A 19,725-nucleotide genomic window follows, 5' to 3' on the forward strand; every position below is an offset into this window, starting at 1 on the left:
TGGAGATCTGGCAACCCATGAGGCATGGTTTCCATTTGACTCATTCTGGGTGAGGAACTTTGGAAACTTTTGTAAAGGTTGGTTACTGTGCATGTGCTTGACTACTGACTGCTACATATCTGTTTTCTAGAAGATCGTTGATCTTGTGACCGTCATGCATGGAGATCTGGGCAGTCTAGGAGTTTCAGATCAACAACAACAACAACAAAACCAGGCCAGATGATGATCTGAGCAGCTTGATTTGATTGGGTAAGAGAGATACTTCCACTTTACCATGTTAAAATTGTTCTACCTACATTTAAATGTTAACACTTCTTGACATAAGTGTGCTACATACACAATTTAGAAGACACTTTGGGCTTTCAGAAGATGTTCGAGATGCTAGAAGTGCACTGTGTTTTTGTTTTTACCACAATGTTTTTATTGCAATTATAATATCAGTCCTGGAGCAATCCAGAAAAATAAGGAGTTTGAAAGCCACTGTGTCATGATTTTATATTTCAAATGTAATGTAGACATCATGAACAATGAGATTCCTCCAGTACAAATGTTCATCTAAGACTTTCTGCTTCTTTTCTGGATCCCCCTGTTTGAGAGCCACCTGCTAAGAATGCAGACTGCATTCATATTAATGGATGGAAGGATTTTTCCAGACAATATTCAAAAAGGAATTGTATTTGCAGTTGTTGTTTTTTTTCATATATAAACACAAAGTGTGACATAATCCAAATGAAAATGAAAGGATTCACATTTAGTTGTATTTCCACGCTTCACCACTAGAGGCAGACATACAGTTTACCAAGCATGACAAGCTACCTATGACGTCACAGTGCACGTCCTCCATCAAGAGTATGGAAGGCCAGAACCCCGAACAGAAGCATGCATTCTGCATCACGCAACCTACAGCAACAATCGCCTCATATACGATCAATTGTATACCCAGTAAAGTTGAGTGTTCTGAATCCTGTACCGTGTTTTTTCCGACACGCCGGGGCGAGTACAATCCCCTGATCAGCGCACACCAGATAGTCAAAATTCTTATATGGTCCTTCGAGCTACAGAGGAAAACTTCCTAACGCTGACTGCCAAATTTCAAATGGAAAAGGACACAAGTCGCAACTGTATTTCCTGTGTATTTTTACGTAGCACTATCAATTAACCCACAACTGACCCTTCGCAAAAACCCTCCCTCCTTAGTTACTGTTGCTTATATTTATTATTATTATTATTATTATTTAGCGGTTATGAGTATAATTTTATTTAACAATATTTCATTATTAATATTAATAATGATATAATTTTTATATAATATTTCATTATTTCTAACAATCCCGCACTTTTGCTCCAATTTTTTTCATTGTACATGGTCATATAATTATATTTCAGTGCAATTGTCTTTTGTTTATAAAACTGTATTCACTTTAATCCATGTATCCGTATATGGTTTGTCATGATTGTCCCTTTTTCCTTTCCATTTGATCCGTCAAACCTATAGACAGAAATACAGACAGACAGACAGACATAGAGAGAACAACAAAAACTGACAGAGAGACAGAGAGAGACAGAAAGAGCTAGAGACTAACAGGAAGAGACAGAGAAATAGAGAGAGAGAGAGAGAGAGAGAGAACAACTGACAGACAGTGAGAGAGAGACACATAGGCTGATATAGAGATGGAGAGACAGAGAGACAGACAGACAGTGAGAGAGAGAGAGAGAGAGAGAGAGAGAGAGAGAGAGAGAGCTTTTTTGGGTGCAGTCTGGTTCTTAGCCTGATAAACCAGCCTCTGTGTCAAACCCTTTCTGGTGGTTTCCTGGTGGTAGCGTTGAGGCTCCAGCCAGAGAAACAAGTGGAGGAGTGGAGAAGTGAAGGGGTGGAGAAATGGAGGAGTGGAGAAGTGAAGAAGTGTTCTCACTGTAGATCCAGGTTAGCTATTCTTGTGTTATATCTAATCTTTCTTTTCTTCTTCTTTCCCTTCAGGTTCTAAACATGTTCTCTTCCACAATGCTGAGGTTCTGTTTGTGTAGAACCCTGAGGCCGTGTGTACGAGGAGCACAGAAGCGCCAGCTCGGCACGCACAAGCACAAAGACAAGCTGGAACCTCTGAACACTTCTGAAGGAGCCAAGGATTTTATCTACAGCCTGCATGCTGCTGAGCGCAGCTGCTTACTGCGAGAGCTGCAGAACTTCGAGTCCATCGCCATCGCACAGGGTAAACGCCACACACACACTCGCACTGTGTACACAGACACACACTGTACGCGCACACACACACACACACACACACACACACACTCGCACATACACACACCCACTATATACCTGTATACACAGACACACACTGTATATATACACACACACACACACACACACACAGACTCACAAACTGTATATATACACACACACCCACACACTTACACACACACTATATACCTACATAATCCACACACGCCACATACACATAGCACACACACTGTATAAACACTGTATATACACACTACACACATCATATACATACACCGCACTTAAAACATACACACAGAGCACATACACACACCACACACTGTATACATACACCACACACCACTGTATATACACATAACACACACTGCACGTACACACACACACACACACACACACACACACACACACACACAGAGCATATACACAGACCACACACACACTGTATACACACCACACTTACACACATACACACACCACACACCCACTGTATACACACACACACACACACACACTGTACATACACACACACACACACACACACACACACACACACACACACACACACTGTATATATACACACACACACACACACAGTATACACACACACACTGTATACATACACCACACACCACTGTATACACACACACACACAGAGTATATACATATACTAAACACCAACTGTATACACACACACACACTGTATACACACACATACACAAACACACAGAGCACATATACATACTAAACACCAACTGTATACACATATACACACACACACTGTATACACACACACAAACACACAGAGCACATACATATACCAAACACCAACTGTATACACATACACACACACACTGTATACACACATACACAAACACACAGAGCACATACACATACCAAACACCAACTGTATACACACACACACACACACTGTATACACACATACACAAACACACAGAGCACATACATACCAAACACCAACTGTATACACACCAAACACCCACTGTATATACACACAAATTACATATACCATATACACACCACACACACTGCACACACACCATATGCACACACACACACACACACACACAAATACAGAACACATACACACAGCACACACTGTATACACACCGTATACACATACACACACACACACACACACACACACACACACACACACACACTGCACACACACCATATGCACACACCACACACACAGAGCACATACACACAGCACACACAGTATACACACACACACACACCTACACACACACACACCCACACCGTATACGCACACACACTGCACACACACCATGTGCACACACCATACACACAGCACACACGGTATATACGGTGTTAACACAGTTTTGGCCGACCTTTCCTCACAATGTCCAGCTTTTCTTGAAAAGTTCGTCTTGAAATGTCCTTGTAATTTTGTATTTGTGACTAAATCAATTTCCTCTTCGCTGTCAGCAATCGAGTACAAAAACAGTTTTTAAATCCAAGTGAATATTATTCCAGCTAGTACAGATGCTACAGATGTGGCTAGCAACCTGACTAGTGCACTTTCTGACCATCCAAATAAAGGATGTGAAAATGGCGACGTTATTGGACGCCTGCTGGATGGCCCCGGTGTCGCTAGCTTAAAATCTTATTGTTTGAAAGCTGTTGCCTTACCCAATCAGATTTCGGACTGGCGACACTGGGGCCCAGTTAGGACCCAACACTGGTGTGTATGTTCAACATTTCTTTAAATGTATACATAAAATCCTGCATTCATACATTACTACTGCAGTATTTGTCAATCACCTGCGACTGCTCACCGGAGAATGTGATGCATGGATGCTTTTATTCTCAAAGCCGTCTCTCCTCCCATACAAAATAAATATCAATGAATGACTTCTTTTCTCACTTGCAAGAAACCACAGTAATGATAATAATAATGATGATGATGTGGAAAGACATTACGCTCTCTCACCCACATTGCGCTTTCTTTCTTATCTTTCTTGATAGTAACGTGGGGAAAGTTCAAGTGTGGCAGAGAGAGAGAGAGAGAGGAACTTTACCCTTCAGTGACCCACATTACACTGTGATCTGATCAGTGACGTTCACGTGAAGAAATCTCGCTCTGCCGCTTGTCACCTCAGCTATTATGCCTGTTCTGTCTTGCTCCAAATATTGACAGGCTTTGAGAAGGAGAGAAAAAGAGGGAGAGAGAGAGAGAGAAAGAGAGAGTGCGACAGACTGACAGAAAGAGACAAACATATTAACAGACAGAGAGAGAGAAAGAGCGCGCGAGAAAGAGACAGAGAGAGAAAGATAGAGAGGGACAGGAGGATGGAGCGAGAGAAAGAGACAGATGCAGACAGTCAGAGAGACACACATATGCAGAAAGAGAGACAAACAGACCGAGACAGACACAGAGAAAAGACCCACAGACAGGAGAGAGAGAAAGAGAGAGAGAGAGAGAGAGAGAGTGTGTGACAGACTGACAGAAAGAGACTGACAGACATAGTAAGAGACAATGAGAGAAAGAGAGAGAGACAGGAAGATGGAGCGAGAGAAAGAGACAGATGCAGACAGTCAGAGAGACACACATATGCAGAGAGAGAGAGACAAACAGACCGAGACAGACAGACAGACAGACAGACAGAGAGAGAGAGAGCGAGAGAGAGAGATTTTAAACAACAAAAATAATGTTGAGTATTCACTGTAAGTGTTCTCCAGAATTCCCAAATTTTTTTCTCGACCTAACTTTATGACCACCTGTTTATTATTGTGTTGGTTCCTCCTTTGCTGCTAAAACAGTCGTGACCCTTCAAGCATCAACAGCATGAACTTCTTCAGCAGTTTAAGCTACAGAAGCTCTTCTGTTGGACCGGACCACACGGACCAGCCTTCAGTTCAATTCATTTTTATTTGTATAGCACTTTTAACAATGAACATTGTCTCTTAAAAGTGAATATGTTCTTTATAAGTGTAAGTTTGTCCCCCAAACGTCTAGATGTCACAATTGGTCGAACTCGCTCAAATCCTTACGCCCATTTTTACTGCTTCTAACATCAACTTTGAGGACAAAATGTTGACTTGCTGCCTAATAAATAAATCAGCAGGTGCCATGATGAGATATTTAGTGTTATTCACTTCACCGCTCATAATTTTATGCCTGATCGGTGTATTATATTTTATATTTTTACCAGTTTCAGCTTCTTATTTAAATAGAAGTGAATGTATAATATTGAATGTTCACTGCTGCATTCTGAAGGTCAGATTCTCCTCATGTCTCCTCTCTTTTGTTGAAACGTCTTCTTCTGAGGATTTGACCAGCAGTGGATGAAGAAGACTAAAACTAAAAATCACTTTCTAAAAGTACTACAGGTTTTGCTTTTGACCAGATTAATGTATGGAAAGAAAAGTAGTGATGCATATGAACTCAATGTGAAAAATCAATGCAGATCAGGGGTCCATTCTCCTGTACACCAGACCTTTATATGGAGAGAATTTTCACTTCAAAGTAGAGAAGAACAGCAAGTTTTTTTTCTGAAACCTACTAGGTAAAAGGATAAAAGGGGTCTTTTTACTTGTCAAATGTACTTTACAGCATATCCCAGCAATTTTAGGAAGCTGGTGTCCGAGCACCAGATCAGCCATGATACAGCACCCCTTGATCCCAGTGGGCGAAGAGCCTTGCTCAGGGGGCTCAGTTGTGGCAACATGGTGATACTGGGGCTTGAATCCTTGACCTTCAGATCAGTAACCCAGAGCCTCAACCACTGAGCTAGCACTCCCCTAGGTTTTCTAATATCCCAGCTTGTCAGAAAGCTGGGGTCAGATCGCAGGGTCAGCCATAGTACGTCCCCCTGGAGCAAATAGTGTTAAGTGCCTTGCTGAAGGGCCCAACTGTTGCAGCTTGACGGTGCTGAGGCTTGAACCTGCGACTTTTTGATCAACACCCCGGGGCATTAGTCACTAAACCCCCGCTGCCACATAGCAAAATAGGATACTACACATTAAAATTTATAAAATTTTCCAAACAGGAAAATACTCATGTACTACACATGCTTACAAAATGTACTTAAGTGCAGTAAGGAAGTCAACATTTTTCCAACACCACGATTCGACTCTCCACACTTCATCCTGCATCTCGTATTACTTTCCGTCTCATTCGTTTCTCCCTTTCTTTCTTTTCTTCCTTGACCAGAGAGAACCCCATTTAGGAGAGGGTTCTGCAGAGACACGGCTCCAGCTGAAGTAACTGGGGGTAAAGAAAAATGAAGCCTTGGTTCATTTCCCCTCTGTTCTGTTAGTCCTGAAGTGTGGTATTTTATTTAGTTTCTGTTTATTAGAAGAAAGTGTCTGGATTGCTCAGGGTTGCGAGGGGAAGTGAGTCAGGGTTTAATGTTTCTAAATTGGCATGGGACTCTAGGGTCTGGAGATGTGTGTGTGTGTGTGTGTGTGTGTGTGTGTGTGTGTGTGTGTGTGTGTTATGCCTCGTGTTATGCGTCTGGCTAATAAGTCTGGCTTAAGCATGTAGCATCTATTACAGATGATTAATCGAAATGATTCCAGCTTTACTTATTCTCATTGTGTTTTATTGTTCCATTTCAGGATGCAGTAGACCGTATAGACCTGTATAGGGGTTAGCAGGAAACAAATGCTGGTGGTAAAGTGATGGGGATGAATTGGCAAACGAGAAACGTGTTTTTAAGAAACCATCCTATGCATGATGCCAGCTCAGTATTCTGGAATTTGGTATTTGGTCAGCTTTTTTCTACCTAATTTGGTAAACTGGCAGTTTCTACTTCTATTATTACTGAGACCAACCAGGAAAACTAAAGCTCATTGCACGCATAAAGCGACTCGCAGCGACGTTTCCAAAGATATTTTCAACTGATGCCTCGTAAAAAGTTAAACGTTGTGCAAATATCGATCGACTCGGCGCCTGTTCACTAGGATTATCAAATCAAACGAAATTTTATTTGTCACATACACATACATACAGGGTTTGACATGCAGTGAAATGCTTATTACGACGGTCCGGCATGAGGGAATAGAATGGGGAGAAAAATAATACAAAGAAAAGAAGACTGATAAATAAAGTATAAAAACTATATAAAATCAAATATAAGAATATATAAGATATAAAGATATATATGTGAGAGAAAAAGATGTATATACAAAAAATGCTTATGGCAGTAAACTGTGAACAGTAAACAATTTAGGTGGTTTAGATTGTCCGTAAAGTGTCCGTGTGCGGTATGGTGTGGTGTAAAATGTCCATAAAGTGTCCGTGTGCGGTATGGTGTGGTGTAAAATGTCCATAAAGTGTCCGTGCGGTATGGTGTGGTGTAAAATGTCCATAAAGTGTCCGTAATGGAATGGTGTGGTGTAAAATGTCCATAAAGTGTCCGTGTGCGGTATGGTGTGGTGTAAAATGTCCATAAAGTGTCCGTGTACGGAATGGTGTGGTGTAAAATGTCGATAAAGTGTCCGTGTGCGGTATGGTGTGGTGTAAAATGTCCATAAAGTGTCCGTGTGCGGTATGGTGTGGTGTAAAATGTCCATAAACACCTACTGACAACTTTATAATGCAGTCATCTTTACAGCTTTCAACACTGAATTTAATAACAGATTCTGAAGAAAATGTCCATAAAGTGTCCGTGTACGGAATGGTGTGTGTAAAATGTCCATAAAGTGTCCGTACGGAATGGTGTGTGTAAAATGTCCATAAAGTGTCCGTACGGAATGGTGTGGTGTAAAATGATATGGTGAATTACTAACGTTTATATTTACGGGTACGTTTTTTTATTTGTATTATTTATACGATTCGAATCAATTCGGTTTTATTTGTATAGCGCTTTTAACAACGGACATTGTTCCAAAGTAGCTTTATAGCGATAAATAGGTTATCAAATTTTGACTTTGGAAAGAAAAATCTTCAAGATATTATGAGGAAGAAACCTTGAGAGGAACCAGTCTCAAAGGGGAACCGATCTTCATCTGGGTGGCATCGAATGTCCAATCATTACAGATCCATAAATGTTGAGGTGTACTGTTTAGTAATATAAGTATTTGATTGATTGTGGGCTGAAATTAAATGAAATTTTAATGGAAATTAAATTTTACCAAACTACATTATATTAAAATGAATGTTCTAATGGTTCCCCTAATGTATGATTTCAGAAAATAAAATTTCACAATTTATTTTCAAATTTATTTATGTACAATAAAGTTCAATGGCTAAAAGATAGACTCTGTGATGTCCATGAGACCGTTGAGTTACATATCAGTACATGATGAACAAAAGCATTGTTGAAGGACATACTTTAAAAAAAAAAAAATTGTTTTTACTGTTCTTGGGACATATCTAACATAAATATATGACATTTGTTCAATCGCTCCTGGTTGAATAACTGATTTGGAAATATTACCTTACAAAATTATAATACAATTTGTAACATGATCACTGAGGTCAAGCGTAGACATTTTGATTGTAGAAATAAAAACATATGACACTGCTGCATCGCAATGAGAAGATGAAAAGAAAAAAAAGCCCAAATAATTGGTTCAAGAATTCCTTTTGGAGATTTGTGCTGGAACTGTGTTGGGGAAACCTCTAATTAATCAGCCTTAAGTGTGCATGAAATATAGAAATATAGAGAGAGAACGTGTGTTCTGCCCATGTTATAAAAGATGTCTTGGCTCTATTTTCTGGACACACCTGCATGATATTCATAAATCACATGATAATAGAATATTAAACCTTCACAGATGAACAATCAGAACAGTGACTTCATTGAGGCTTAAATCATGCGTTTGTTTGCCGCGTCAATGCCGTGATTCATCCGAATGTTTACAAGTCATGCGGAGCGCATGATGATCATACGTTTGTGTGAAAGTTCGAAGAATTGCTTTGCTAAGATTTTGAACAAATGATTGTGGAAGGCTTTACAAAGTGGTGCACTAATATTCAGAAAATGTGTTGAGTAAAATCAGTAAAATTCACTTTTTATTTATTTATTGGGTTTTTTTTTTATTTCCTTTTTTTATGCTGCATCACATTATTATATTAGTGCATACACACATTCACCAGAAATAGTTTGATCAAGTTTCAGTAAAGGTACATGAATTTCTATGCATCAGTAACGTCTCTTTGCTCAAACATTGCTCAATATTTTGTGGGTTTTTCTTTTCTCTTTAGAGAAACTGGAGTCTTCGCCACCCAGCACCAATCAACTAAGATATGGTGAGATCTGTTGCACACTTACGATAATGTTTATGATGAAACAAACTTACACAAATTGTATTTCAAACAGCTAAATTGAGTCAAGTCAAGAAGCTTTATTGTCATTTTACCCATATATATCTGACACAGTACACTGAAATAAGACGTTTCTCTAAAACCCTGGCGCTACATCACACAAAATAGAGCTACATCACAACATAAAGCTCAAAATACAACATAGAGCTACATCACAACATAGAGCTACGTCACACAACACAGAGCTACGTCACACAAAATAGAGCTACGTCACACAAAATAGAGCTACGTCACACAAAATAGAGCTACGTCACACAAAATAGAGCTACATCACAACAAAAGCTCAAAATACAACATAGAGCTCGTCACACAACATAGAGCTACGTCACACAACATAGAGCTACGTCACACAACATAGAGCTACGTCACACAAAATAGAGCTACATCACAACATAAAGCTCAAAATACATCATAGAGCTACATCACACAACATAGAGCTACATCGCACAACATAGAGCTACATCACACAACATAGAGCTAAGTCACACAACATAGAGCTAAGTCACACAACATAAAGGCTACATCACAAAACATAAAGGCTACGTCACACAACATAAAGGCTACATCACAAAACATAAAGGCTACATCACAAAACATAAAGGCTACATCACAAAACATGAAGGCTACATCACAAAACATAGAGCTACACTACACAACACAGAGTCAAGGACTAAAGTAAGTTGTCCTCGCCACTTAAAGTGCATCAAGTGCAAACAGTGCAGAAAAAGTCACCAGTGCACCAGGCAGCACAAGACGTGGAGAGATACACAAATCACATAATAGCTTGTGACCAGTAAACCAGTAAACCCCAAACCAGGCAGTGATGCAGCTGCTCAACTCAATGGTCCCTTCTGTACAACGTAGTCAGGATAGGGGGAGGTAGATTGACTTTCCTCAGCCTTCTCAGGATGCTGCTCGGCTTTCCTGCTGATGAAGCTGGTATTGAGTGACCAGGTGAAGTTCTCCTCCAGATAAACACCAAGGAATTTTGTTGCCTTTTGACTTGACATTTGGGAAGATATTTAAAATAATAGTTATTTTCCTGTTCTGTCTAAAGGAAGATGCAGCTCTACCTCTGCCATGTTAATCTGTATTCTGACTCTCAGGACTCGGCCTCTGTAGTGTTTTAAATACGTAATATTCTCGTAGCAGCAGCGGTGGTGGGAAAATGTGCATGAAAAACAGTTTAGCGAGGAGAAAACAATCTACATATCAATCTGTTGTTCAAGTACACTGACATGCTTGTTTTTTTTGTTTTTTTCCCCTTTTTAGTGCTCCTTCACAACGCGCTCCCATTCGTCGGCTTTGGCTTCCTGGACAATGCCATCATGATCGCCGCAGTAAGTGGTATGAGTCTCTAAATGGTTCAGTGCTTCTGGTAATTCACAAGTTCCAGAAGCTGATTTGGGTGTTGATGTGATTACAGAGTTATCAAGGTTTGAAAAGGAACTGATTCTGGATCAGGGATTTTTATTGGCCCCTTTAACTAGTCGGGATGTATGTTAGAGATGTATGTTTTTTTTTTTTTTGTATTACCGCATTATCATTTGTGTGGGTTTACAGGGAACCCAGATTGAGCTGTCCATCGGAGTGACTTTCGGAATATCGACAATGGCAGGTACTGTTTGTTACACACATGTACTGTGCTTAGACAACAATTCAAGCTATAGTAATGAAGCTAAAAAGATAGATATGATTTATAATACATTTTATCTTTTTACAGTGCATTACATTTAATTACATTTCAGACTGCCTGGTGTTGATAAATGCCAATGGGTAACTTGTGTACCAATGTATAGTGAGCCAGGGTCCTTACTAGCACCCTGCAAATTACATACCAAAGTTGGCCAAAACATTTTAGCATAAAGGGGCCAAAAATCGAACTTGAATAAGTGCCGTGGTCCGAAAGTAAATGTCATGATACAACAAGCTGTATTTTATTAAAATAAAAGTTGTCATGGGTCCCTCGATTTATAGTTTAAAAATATTTATAAATAAATCAATCTAGAATGTTACTCTGTAATCTGCTTAACTAATAAAGTATTAAAATTTGCGAACATTTATAGTACAATTAAAACATTGAAACAATCCTATTTATAGTACAATTAAGTTCAGGGTCTAATACATATATTCAGGCTAAAACCAATACAGCCATATGTTTGTAATATCCATGATCTCTAATGAAAGACACAAAGCTGGTCCTTTGGATAAGACATATTTCCTTACATTGAATTTTAATTAATTTTGCAGCTTAAATTTAAAACAAAACAAAACAAAAAAAGTAAAAAATGTTAAATGTTGTTTTTCCTTCTTCTCATATATACATGGCCAACTTTGGCCCACAGTCTCTCGTCCGGGCGTCTATAACTATATACTTGTTCATGACTTTTTTTGTTTTGAAAATGAGAAAACAAATAACGTAATCACTAAATATTTCTTACTCATAAGAATGTGATACCTTGGTACTCGTTGGTAGTTCTTTACGGGAACTTGTGCTGAAACTGACGAGTACCGAACAAGTATTTTTGAATGCAGTACTGTACTTTATAAGAAATAAAGAAATTACATAAAGTTTCCCAAAATTAAAAATTTTACTTGGCAGTCTCACCACACACTTCACTTCACTTTAGCAACACTTGCTGCTCGAGGGAGGAATTTTGTAGCGATTTGAGTCGCATTTATACTGCCCTCATTGGCTATGACCTCATTTGTACACTTCCATTGTGGCTTTCCTTAATTGCTTTTTAGCCTTATTTCTATCTTTTCCAGGCTTCTTGATAGCATTTTTAACCACCCATGATTTAGGCTTAATATACACAGGAAGCACAAAAGAGAACGCTTTGTATAGGGCACTCTGTCTCGCTGTTTACAAGCTGACATGAGACTCCTCATTCATCTGTTTTACCACGAGATTGAAGTTTCCTAGTGAGAGTCGGTGTCGAGTGCGGAGCATGCGACGAGTGCCGAACACCAAGGTTCTGTATTGCTATAAAATACACTCCATTTATAGTTTCTTGCTTATTCATCAAATTGTTTGAGTTATTTGGTTCTGTTGTACACTTAAACAACCTAATTGTGAATTGACCATCAGCACAGAATCCATCAGTAGCTTCATCTAGCATTCTGGAGCTTCACGCAGAGGGGCTCATATGGATTAGGTTGTGCTTTTTTCTGACAGTTTTATGCTACGTACAAAGTCTTTAGAGACTCACTGCAGAGCTTTGGATCAAAGGTCATAAGTTCAAATCCCAGCCACAACAAGCTGCCACTCCTGGGCCCCTGAGCAAGATCTTCAACACCATAGTCATATATGACTTTTATATGAGTAAAAAATACTAAAGGGGTCATTTTCTCTTCTTGCAACATACATGGACCGGGCAAAGAAACAGAAAAGACTTGGCTGAACAACAGAAACGCAAAGCTATGTACACCTGTATAATCAGACATGGGTTAATAACCAGTCAAGAACATGGGGGTGAAGTGGAAAGATCGCTGAGGTGGTAAACATGCCATGTAAGCACAACACAAGTCTTCCAGCCCAAACTGCTTCCACCCGCATTTTTACTGTGTGTAGTATAAACACTGGCGTCTAAAATTATACCCAGTCTCAGAGTCTTTTCTAACGGTGCACATATTCATGGTGTGACCCAAACAGAGACAGCAGAAGTCTAGAATGATTCTAGAGGCTATGATGTTGAAATATACAGACACCATTCTTCATCTGTGTCTGTGTTTCTTGTCTGCTGAGTGAATGTGTGTGATTGTGCGTGTGCGTGGTGACTAACAGTGTGTTCTGGTTGCAGCCGCGGCGTTGGGAAACTTGGTTTCTGACCTGGCTGGACTTGGGTAAGTATTTGAACACACATACACACATTCGCACAAAACAAAAAACCCATACACACACAATTAATATACCCAGTAATTTGAGTAATATGTAACGTATGTGTGTGTATGTGTGTGTATGTGTGTGTATGTGTGTGTGTGTGTGTGTGTGTGTGTGTGTGTGTGTGTGTGTAGGTTAGCAGGATATGTGGAGGCTCTAGCTGCACGTTTGGGGATGCAGATTCCTGATCTTACACCCAAACAGGCTGACATGTGGCAGACCAGACTCAGCTCACACTTGGTAAGTACTTCTCACTGCCACATGTGCAGGACACCATCTGAGCCAAACAAGTTTATCTTTGTCTCATCAGACCACAGGACACGGTTCCAGTAATTCATGCCCTTGGACAGGTCGTCTTCAGCAAACCTCTTGCGGTCTTTCTTGTGAGCAGCTTCAGAAGAGACTCCTTCTGGGATGATAGCCTGCAAACCGACTTGTTGCAGTGTGTGACGTACGGTCTGAGCACTGACAAGCGGACCTTCCATTTTTGCAACCTCTAAAGCAATGCTGCAGCACTCATGCATCTGTTTTTTGAAGCAGCTTCTGCACCTGACGCACAGCATGAGGACTCAACTTCTTTGATGGACCCTTGCGATGTCTGTTCCAAGTAGAACTTGTCTTGGAAAACCTCTGTATGACCCTGGCCACTGTATTGTAACTCAGTTCCAGCGTGATACTGATCTTCTTATATTCTCGGGCATCTTTGTGAAGAGCAACGATTCTAATTTTTTAAATCCTCAGAGAGTTCTTTACCATGAGGTGCCATGTTGACCATCCAGTGGTCAGTATGGGAGAATTGTACTCAAAGCACCAAATTATAACTGCTCCAATACAAGATACACAAATTTGTATGGTTCTGTCAAACAAACAAAAACATGACCATTATGAATATGACGTGTGGCTTTGCACGCTTACACAACGTACAGTTATCAGTAAACCTGACGGTACTGTACAAGCTGCACATTGACTACTCTAAAATATATCCAGTTTTCATTTCTATAGTATTGTCCCTTGAGAAGATAGACTAAAATGGTTGCAAAAATGTGAGGGGTATACTCACTTTTGTAAGATACCTTCAAAATAGTCCCCTTGCATAGCAATACAGCGTTCCTGCCACTTCTGGAATGTGTCCTGCAAAAAACGGCGACCCTCCATCTTCGGGAAGAGGGCAACGTCCGCAGGAGCCAAATCTGGCAAGTGGTGTGGGGGGGGTGGAAGTGAGATCATGTTTCAGACGAAAATACTTGCATGTGAGGAGAGCTCTGGTTGCACAGATCCAGATGTACACAGAACAATGTCTATTAGCACACTGACTTATGAAAGTTGGTGCTCCCTGTGGCTCTGCGTGCAGCTTTCTGCTGCAATTTGTTGGCGTGTTACAAATCACCACTTAAATCTTTTAAATCACCATTTGTGATTTGTGTGTGTGTGTGTGTGTGTGTGTGTGTGTGTGTATATTTATATTGTGGCGACTCGCCGCTGCATTTGGGTTTAACACAGACACTGGAATCTCACATCATGGAATACAGTGTCTTTATTGGTGGTTCAAACTGAAAGTAAAAAGGGAAAAAATGTTCTGGTGCCCAGGAAAGGGGGTGAAGAGTGGCTGAAGCGGGAGACGGAGCTGGGCGTTCCCGCCATGCTCTAATACCTCAGGTCCCGACAGGCGGATTGTCTCTGCCCAGGTCGCCATCGCAAGGCTGAGGAGACTCCCACCTTTACGTGGCGTAAGGTCTGGCGGAAATTCCGCTTACGCATCTGCTGTCTTTGCCTGTAGTGAGAGGGAATAGGGGCCAGAGCCACCATTAGTCTGGAACCAAAAGGTTCTCCCCTCACTGTCCTCCCGGCGGCCTTGAAGACAGGGAGGAGCCGCCACTGTAATTGTGTCTCTTTAGGATGCCACGTCTCCTTGTCCTCCTGCTGGTGGTTGGGTGTGGAGCGCTTGCCCCTTCCGGCACATGAGGCGGAGGCCAATCTTCAGACAAAAAAAAAAAAATATATATATATATATATATATATATATATATATGTATGTGTATGTGTGTGTATGTGTGTGTATGCATGTGTATAGTTATAACTTGTGCTTGTGTGCAGGGGAAGGGGATCGGCGTCACCATAGGCTGCTTGCTCGGGATGTTTCCTCTCCTTTTCCTTGGCGATGATGATGAAGAGAAGACGCAGAGCTCGACAGTAACTCCGCTCAGAGACTCGAAATAATTTTCTTTTTTCTTTTTAATACACACACCACAAACACAACACTATTAGAGGTTTTCTCAAAAAAGAAGTGAGCTTTATGCTCTGCGTTCAGCAAAAAACTCAATTGTTTTAGTTACTTTAATACTGGATTTATACTGGAGCTACAAGGCGAACATTACTAACATGTAAGAAATGCATTGTTTTTTTTTGTTTTTTGCATCAACGAAATTATTCTTTAATGAGACAGGCCTTAATAACAGGAAGGGAACGGAAATTTGTATAAAGTTCCAGAAAGATCTATGAAAGTGAGTTTTGTTGTTGTAAGATGGCTGATTAATAACACTACACTGTTCGGGTACATGCTGAGGATACGTTTGTACTTTAATAGGAATAGCACAGGTCACATTTTGACCCAAACCGCATCGTCGTGTGTGTGAGACATCAAACATGTAGTTATACAAAGATATTTATAGCAATAGAAAAAAATGGTCAGCCATTACTCGATCACATAACTTTAGTCTCGTAGCGATAGTGCACAACTTAAGGAACAAACTTCATATACAGCACACAGGTCTTTTAGACCAGTGGTCTCCAACCCCCGGGCAATTGGTACCGGGCCGCACAGAAAAACATATTACTTACATTATTTCCGTTTAATTTATTATCTGATTCTGAATGGTTTTATTTTGGAAAACTGCTGGATTCTCTCTTCCACATCTGTCTATGACTCACTCTTGGTGCATGTCATGATGCCTCTATTATATGTCTTACCTCCATCCTCCACCTTCTTAAAGGGGCTGCTCCGGGCCCTAACACATAATACATTACCGCTAAATTCAAACCCCCAAGTGAGCAAAATGAACAAAAAACAACACAGTGGATTCACATCTATTAATATATTTAGAAAATCTCAGTTTTTATGCTGGTCATATCATTTTATTTTGTTGCGTTTATCCGCCACACCTTAAAGGCCCGGTCCATAAAAATATTGTCTGACATTAATCCGGTCCAAATCCGTTTAAATCCTTCTGAATCACTCAGTGAATGGATCCAAGGCTTGCGAGTCCCTTGAGTCACTTGGGATTCTGCCTGCATCCACTAGAGGGCACTCACCGAATCCTTAGAATCCACAGAATCCTTGGACTCATTTATTCCACTCACAAGTCTCTCAGATCCAGCTGATTTGCTCTGTGCTTCGAGTCTAACGGATCCGCTGAATCTCCACGGTACAGGAGGATCAGCGAGACTCGTGATTTTGAGTCTTGTGTTTCTGCCTATACAGGAAGTGTCCTGAACAACTCAGTCTTGTTGCTACATTTACCTGCTAACAACAACTTATGAACAACTAAATGGTGGAAATCACAGTTTGTATTTATACATGTTGTTGTTAGTAGCAAGATAACCAAGGACTCTAATGATCGGAGTAAATAAAGGATTAATGAATCGGGAGTCATATAAAGGATAGGGTTAATTAACTCGGATGAATCCGGATTAGTTCATCTTTACAAAAAACGAAAATGACACAGCACGTGACAGAAGTTCATTAACTTCTGGAAACCATATTTTCAGCTCTCTGACCTCCAACACCTCCTAATTCTTTTCCGAAAATGGAAAACTAGGACATTCTCCTTTAATCCTTTAACTTTTCACCCTTTAATGAGTAATATTTTTCTTGAGGCCAATCAGCATACAGGCATATTCACTTGCATACATTTATAACATCGAAATTACATCAGATTACATTATCAGATTACTACAGTTTACGTCAGACTACAGTGTAAAGTCTTTTGTGAATTCTCAAAGATTCTCAATAGGATTAAGGTCTGGACTGTGTGGTGGTGAATCCATGTGTGAAAATGGCACACATGGATTAGATCCCAATGAATCCTGGCGTTGTCATCTTTGAAAAAAAATGCCCATGCTGTCAGGGAAGAAAAAAAATATTTTAATGTAAAAACTGATCATTCAGTATATTCAGTATATTAATCTGACCCGTATTTTGGATGCATAACCTTGCTGAATTTAGATTTGACCAACTGAGCGACCTCAGATCATTACACTTCCCCCACAGGCTTGTGCTGTACAGTTGACTGGCATGATCTTTGCATCACTGTATCTGCCTCTCTTTTTATCCCCTGATGCACCACTCTGGAACAAGGCAAATCTGGACTAATTAGACCATATGACCTTTGCCCCCGAGGCCATCTTTATGCTGCCTAGCTAATCAAAGCCTTTTTCTGAATAGAATCATCAATTAGTAGTTTTTGTAAGGTAACACAGCTATTTATGTCAATCTCAAGTGCTCTTTGCATTGTGCATATGCCAGTGCTCTTGCTTTATTGTCATGCTCCATAAAACAGCACAGAGACAAAACCCAGAAATGATTAAGGTGATTGATATCTTTGAGGGTTTTTTCCACCACTTCGAGACTGGACCTATTTTCCGAGTTCTCATATAGTTAAGTAGATGCTGCATGTAACTAGGGAAAGGTTTTTGTAGATTTTGCGAGCTAATAGAAATAAAAAAATGGCAGAGCATTCGTATAAAAATTGAAGTCCTGCAAATGATTAAGTAGCATTAAAATTAGTAGTAAAATTATCTTTTTTCCTTTTCTCCCTAGGTTAGAATGTTTTTCTGCACTTTTTTAGACATGTATATATATTGATACTGGCCCATTTTATTTACTTCTATGTAGAGGTCGATCGATGGATTTTACGATACCAATAGCTAGGTTGGAGCGTACCTGCCGATAAGCGATTTAATAAACCGATATTTTTTTTAAATGTATACTGGATAAGAAAACAAACATAACACTCCATGTTAAATAGCACTGAACTTTATTGCAAACATAAAAAAATGGTTCTGAATCAAAGGTGCTAATTAAAATATGAATATATTAATTAGTAAAAATAATTTTATAAATAATACATTTCAGTGGTATGCCTCTAGAGGCCACTTTCGTAATGACAGCGGAACCTGAAGCAGGAAAAATCGGTATGGATTTTTTCCAATAGCTGATTAATTAGCAAAACCGTTGAATCGGTTGAACGTCTATGTAAAAACAGCTATATGGTTAGGCCCAGAAATATTTGGACAGTGACACAATCGTCATGATTTGGGCTATGCGGGCCAACACATCAGATTTAAAATGAAACAACTGAGATGCAATTGAAGGGCAGAATTTCAGGTTTAATTTGAGCGGGTTGAACACAAATATTCTATTAAACATTTGGGAACGGCAACCATTTAATTACAAAGATACCTCATTTCAGGGTTTAAAAGTAATTGGACAAATTAACATTACCTTAAATAAAATTTTCATTTTTAATACTTTGTTGAAAATCCTTCAGAGGCAATGACTGCCTGAAGTCTTGAACCCATGGACATCACCAACGCTGGATTTCCTACTTTGTGTTGCTTTGACAGGCCTTTACTGCAGCTGTCTTCAGTTGTTGTTTGTTTGTGGGTCTTTCTGCCTTAAGTTTTGTCTTAAGCAAGTAAAATGCATGCTGGATTGGGTTGAGATCTGGTGATTGCCTCGGGCATTGCAGAACATTCTACAATGCCCGAGGCAATCACCAGATCTCAACCCAATAGCGCCTCTACAATGTTTTTACAGAGGATATGGTGTTCTTTGGATCCATACTTTCCATACTTTCTTTTTCCTATCATTCTGGTACAGGTTGATCTTAGCTCCATCTGTCCAAAGAATGCTGTTCTAGTACTGGCTGGCTTCTTTCAAAGATTTTTGGCAAAGACTAATTTGGCCTTTCTAATTTTAAGGCTGATTAATGGTTTGCACCTTGTGGTGAACCCTCTGTATTTGCTCCCTTGAAGTCGTCTCTTTATGAGATGTTCGTTGGGAGTGACAGGATTAGAAATGAGTTTATTAGAGGGACAGCACATGTAGGACGTTTTGGAGACAAGGTGAGGGAGGTGTGATTAAGATGGTTTGGACATGTGCAGAGGAGGGACATAGGGTATATCGGTAGGAGAATGCTTCACAGCAGGAAGTAGGTGTACCTACTTCCTGCAGCGTGTTCTTCACTTTGGCAGATGCTGTGAAGTGGTTTTTCTTCACCATGT

At 39.9% G+C, this 19,725-nt stretch overlaps 2 protein-coding genes across 3 annotated transcripts in view; one reads left to right on the forward strand and one right to left on the reverse strand.

Annotated features, from left to right (window-relative positions):
* On the forward strand, positions 1 to 15,948 carry tmem65 (transmembrane protein 65). Of its 2 annotated transcripts, XM_046860206.1 has the most exons (9): positions 1 to 49; positions 131 to 249; positions 1,979 to 2,210; positions 9,441 to 9,485; positions 10,833 to 10,900; positions 11,124 to 11,178; positions 13,364 to 13,406; positions 13,578 to 13,683; positions 15,538 to 15,948. In XM_046860206.1, exons 3-9 carry the CDS (start codon positions 1,988 to 1,990, stop codon positions 15,658 to 15,660), a joined length of 663 nt encoding a protein of 220 aa, XP_046716162.1. In that variant the 5' UTR covers positions 1 to 49; positions 131 to 249; positions 1,979 to 1,987; the 3' UTR covers positions 15,661 to 15,948. The 2 variants fall into 2 exon arrangements, with proteins under 2 accessions (XP_046716162.1, XP_046716163.1); XM_046860207.1 differs by lacking the exons at positions 1 to 49; positions 131 to 249 and adding an exon at positions 892 to 948.
* A 580-nt stretch (positions 15,949 to 16,528) lies between these two features.
* Positions 16,529 to 19,725, reverse strand: part of syngap1a (synaptic Ras GTPase activating protein 1a) — a 178,277-nt gene continuing 175,080 nt past the window's right edge. Inside the window, exon 21 of the mRNA XM_046858982.1 lies at positions 16,529 to 17,560. Within this exon, the coding sequence (XP_046714938.1) occupies positions 17,510 to 17,560 (51 nt within the window). The 3' untranslated portion in view covers positions 16,529 to 17,509. The remainder of the gene's footprint in view (positions 17,561 to 19,725) is intronic.

Source organism: Silurus meridionalis, chromosome 10 (assembly GCF_014805685.1).
Source record: "Silurus meridionalis isolate SWU-2019-XX chromosome 10, ASM1480568v1, whole genome shotgun sequence".
Taxonomy (NCBI): Eukaryota; Metazoa; Chordata; class Actinopteri; order Siluriformes; family Siluridae; genus Silurus; species Silurus meridionalis.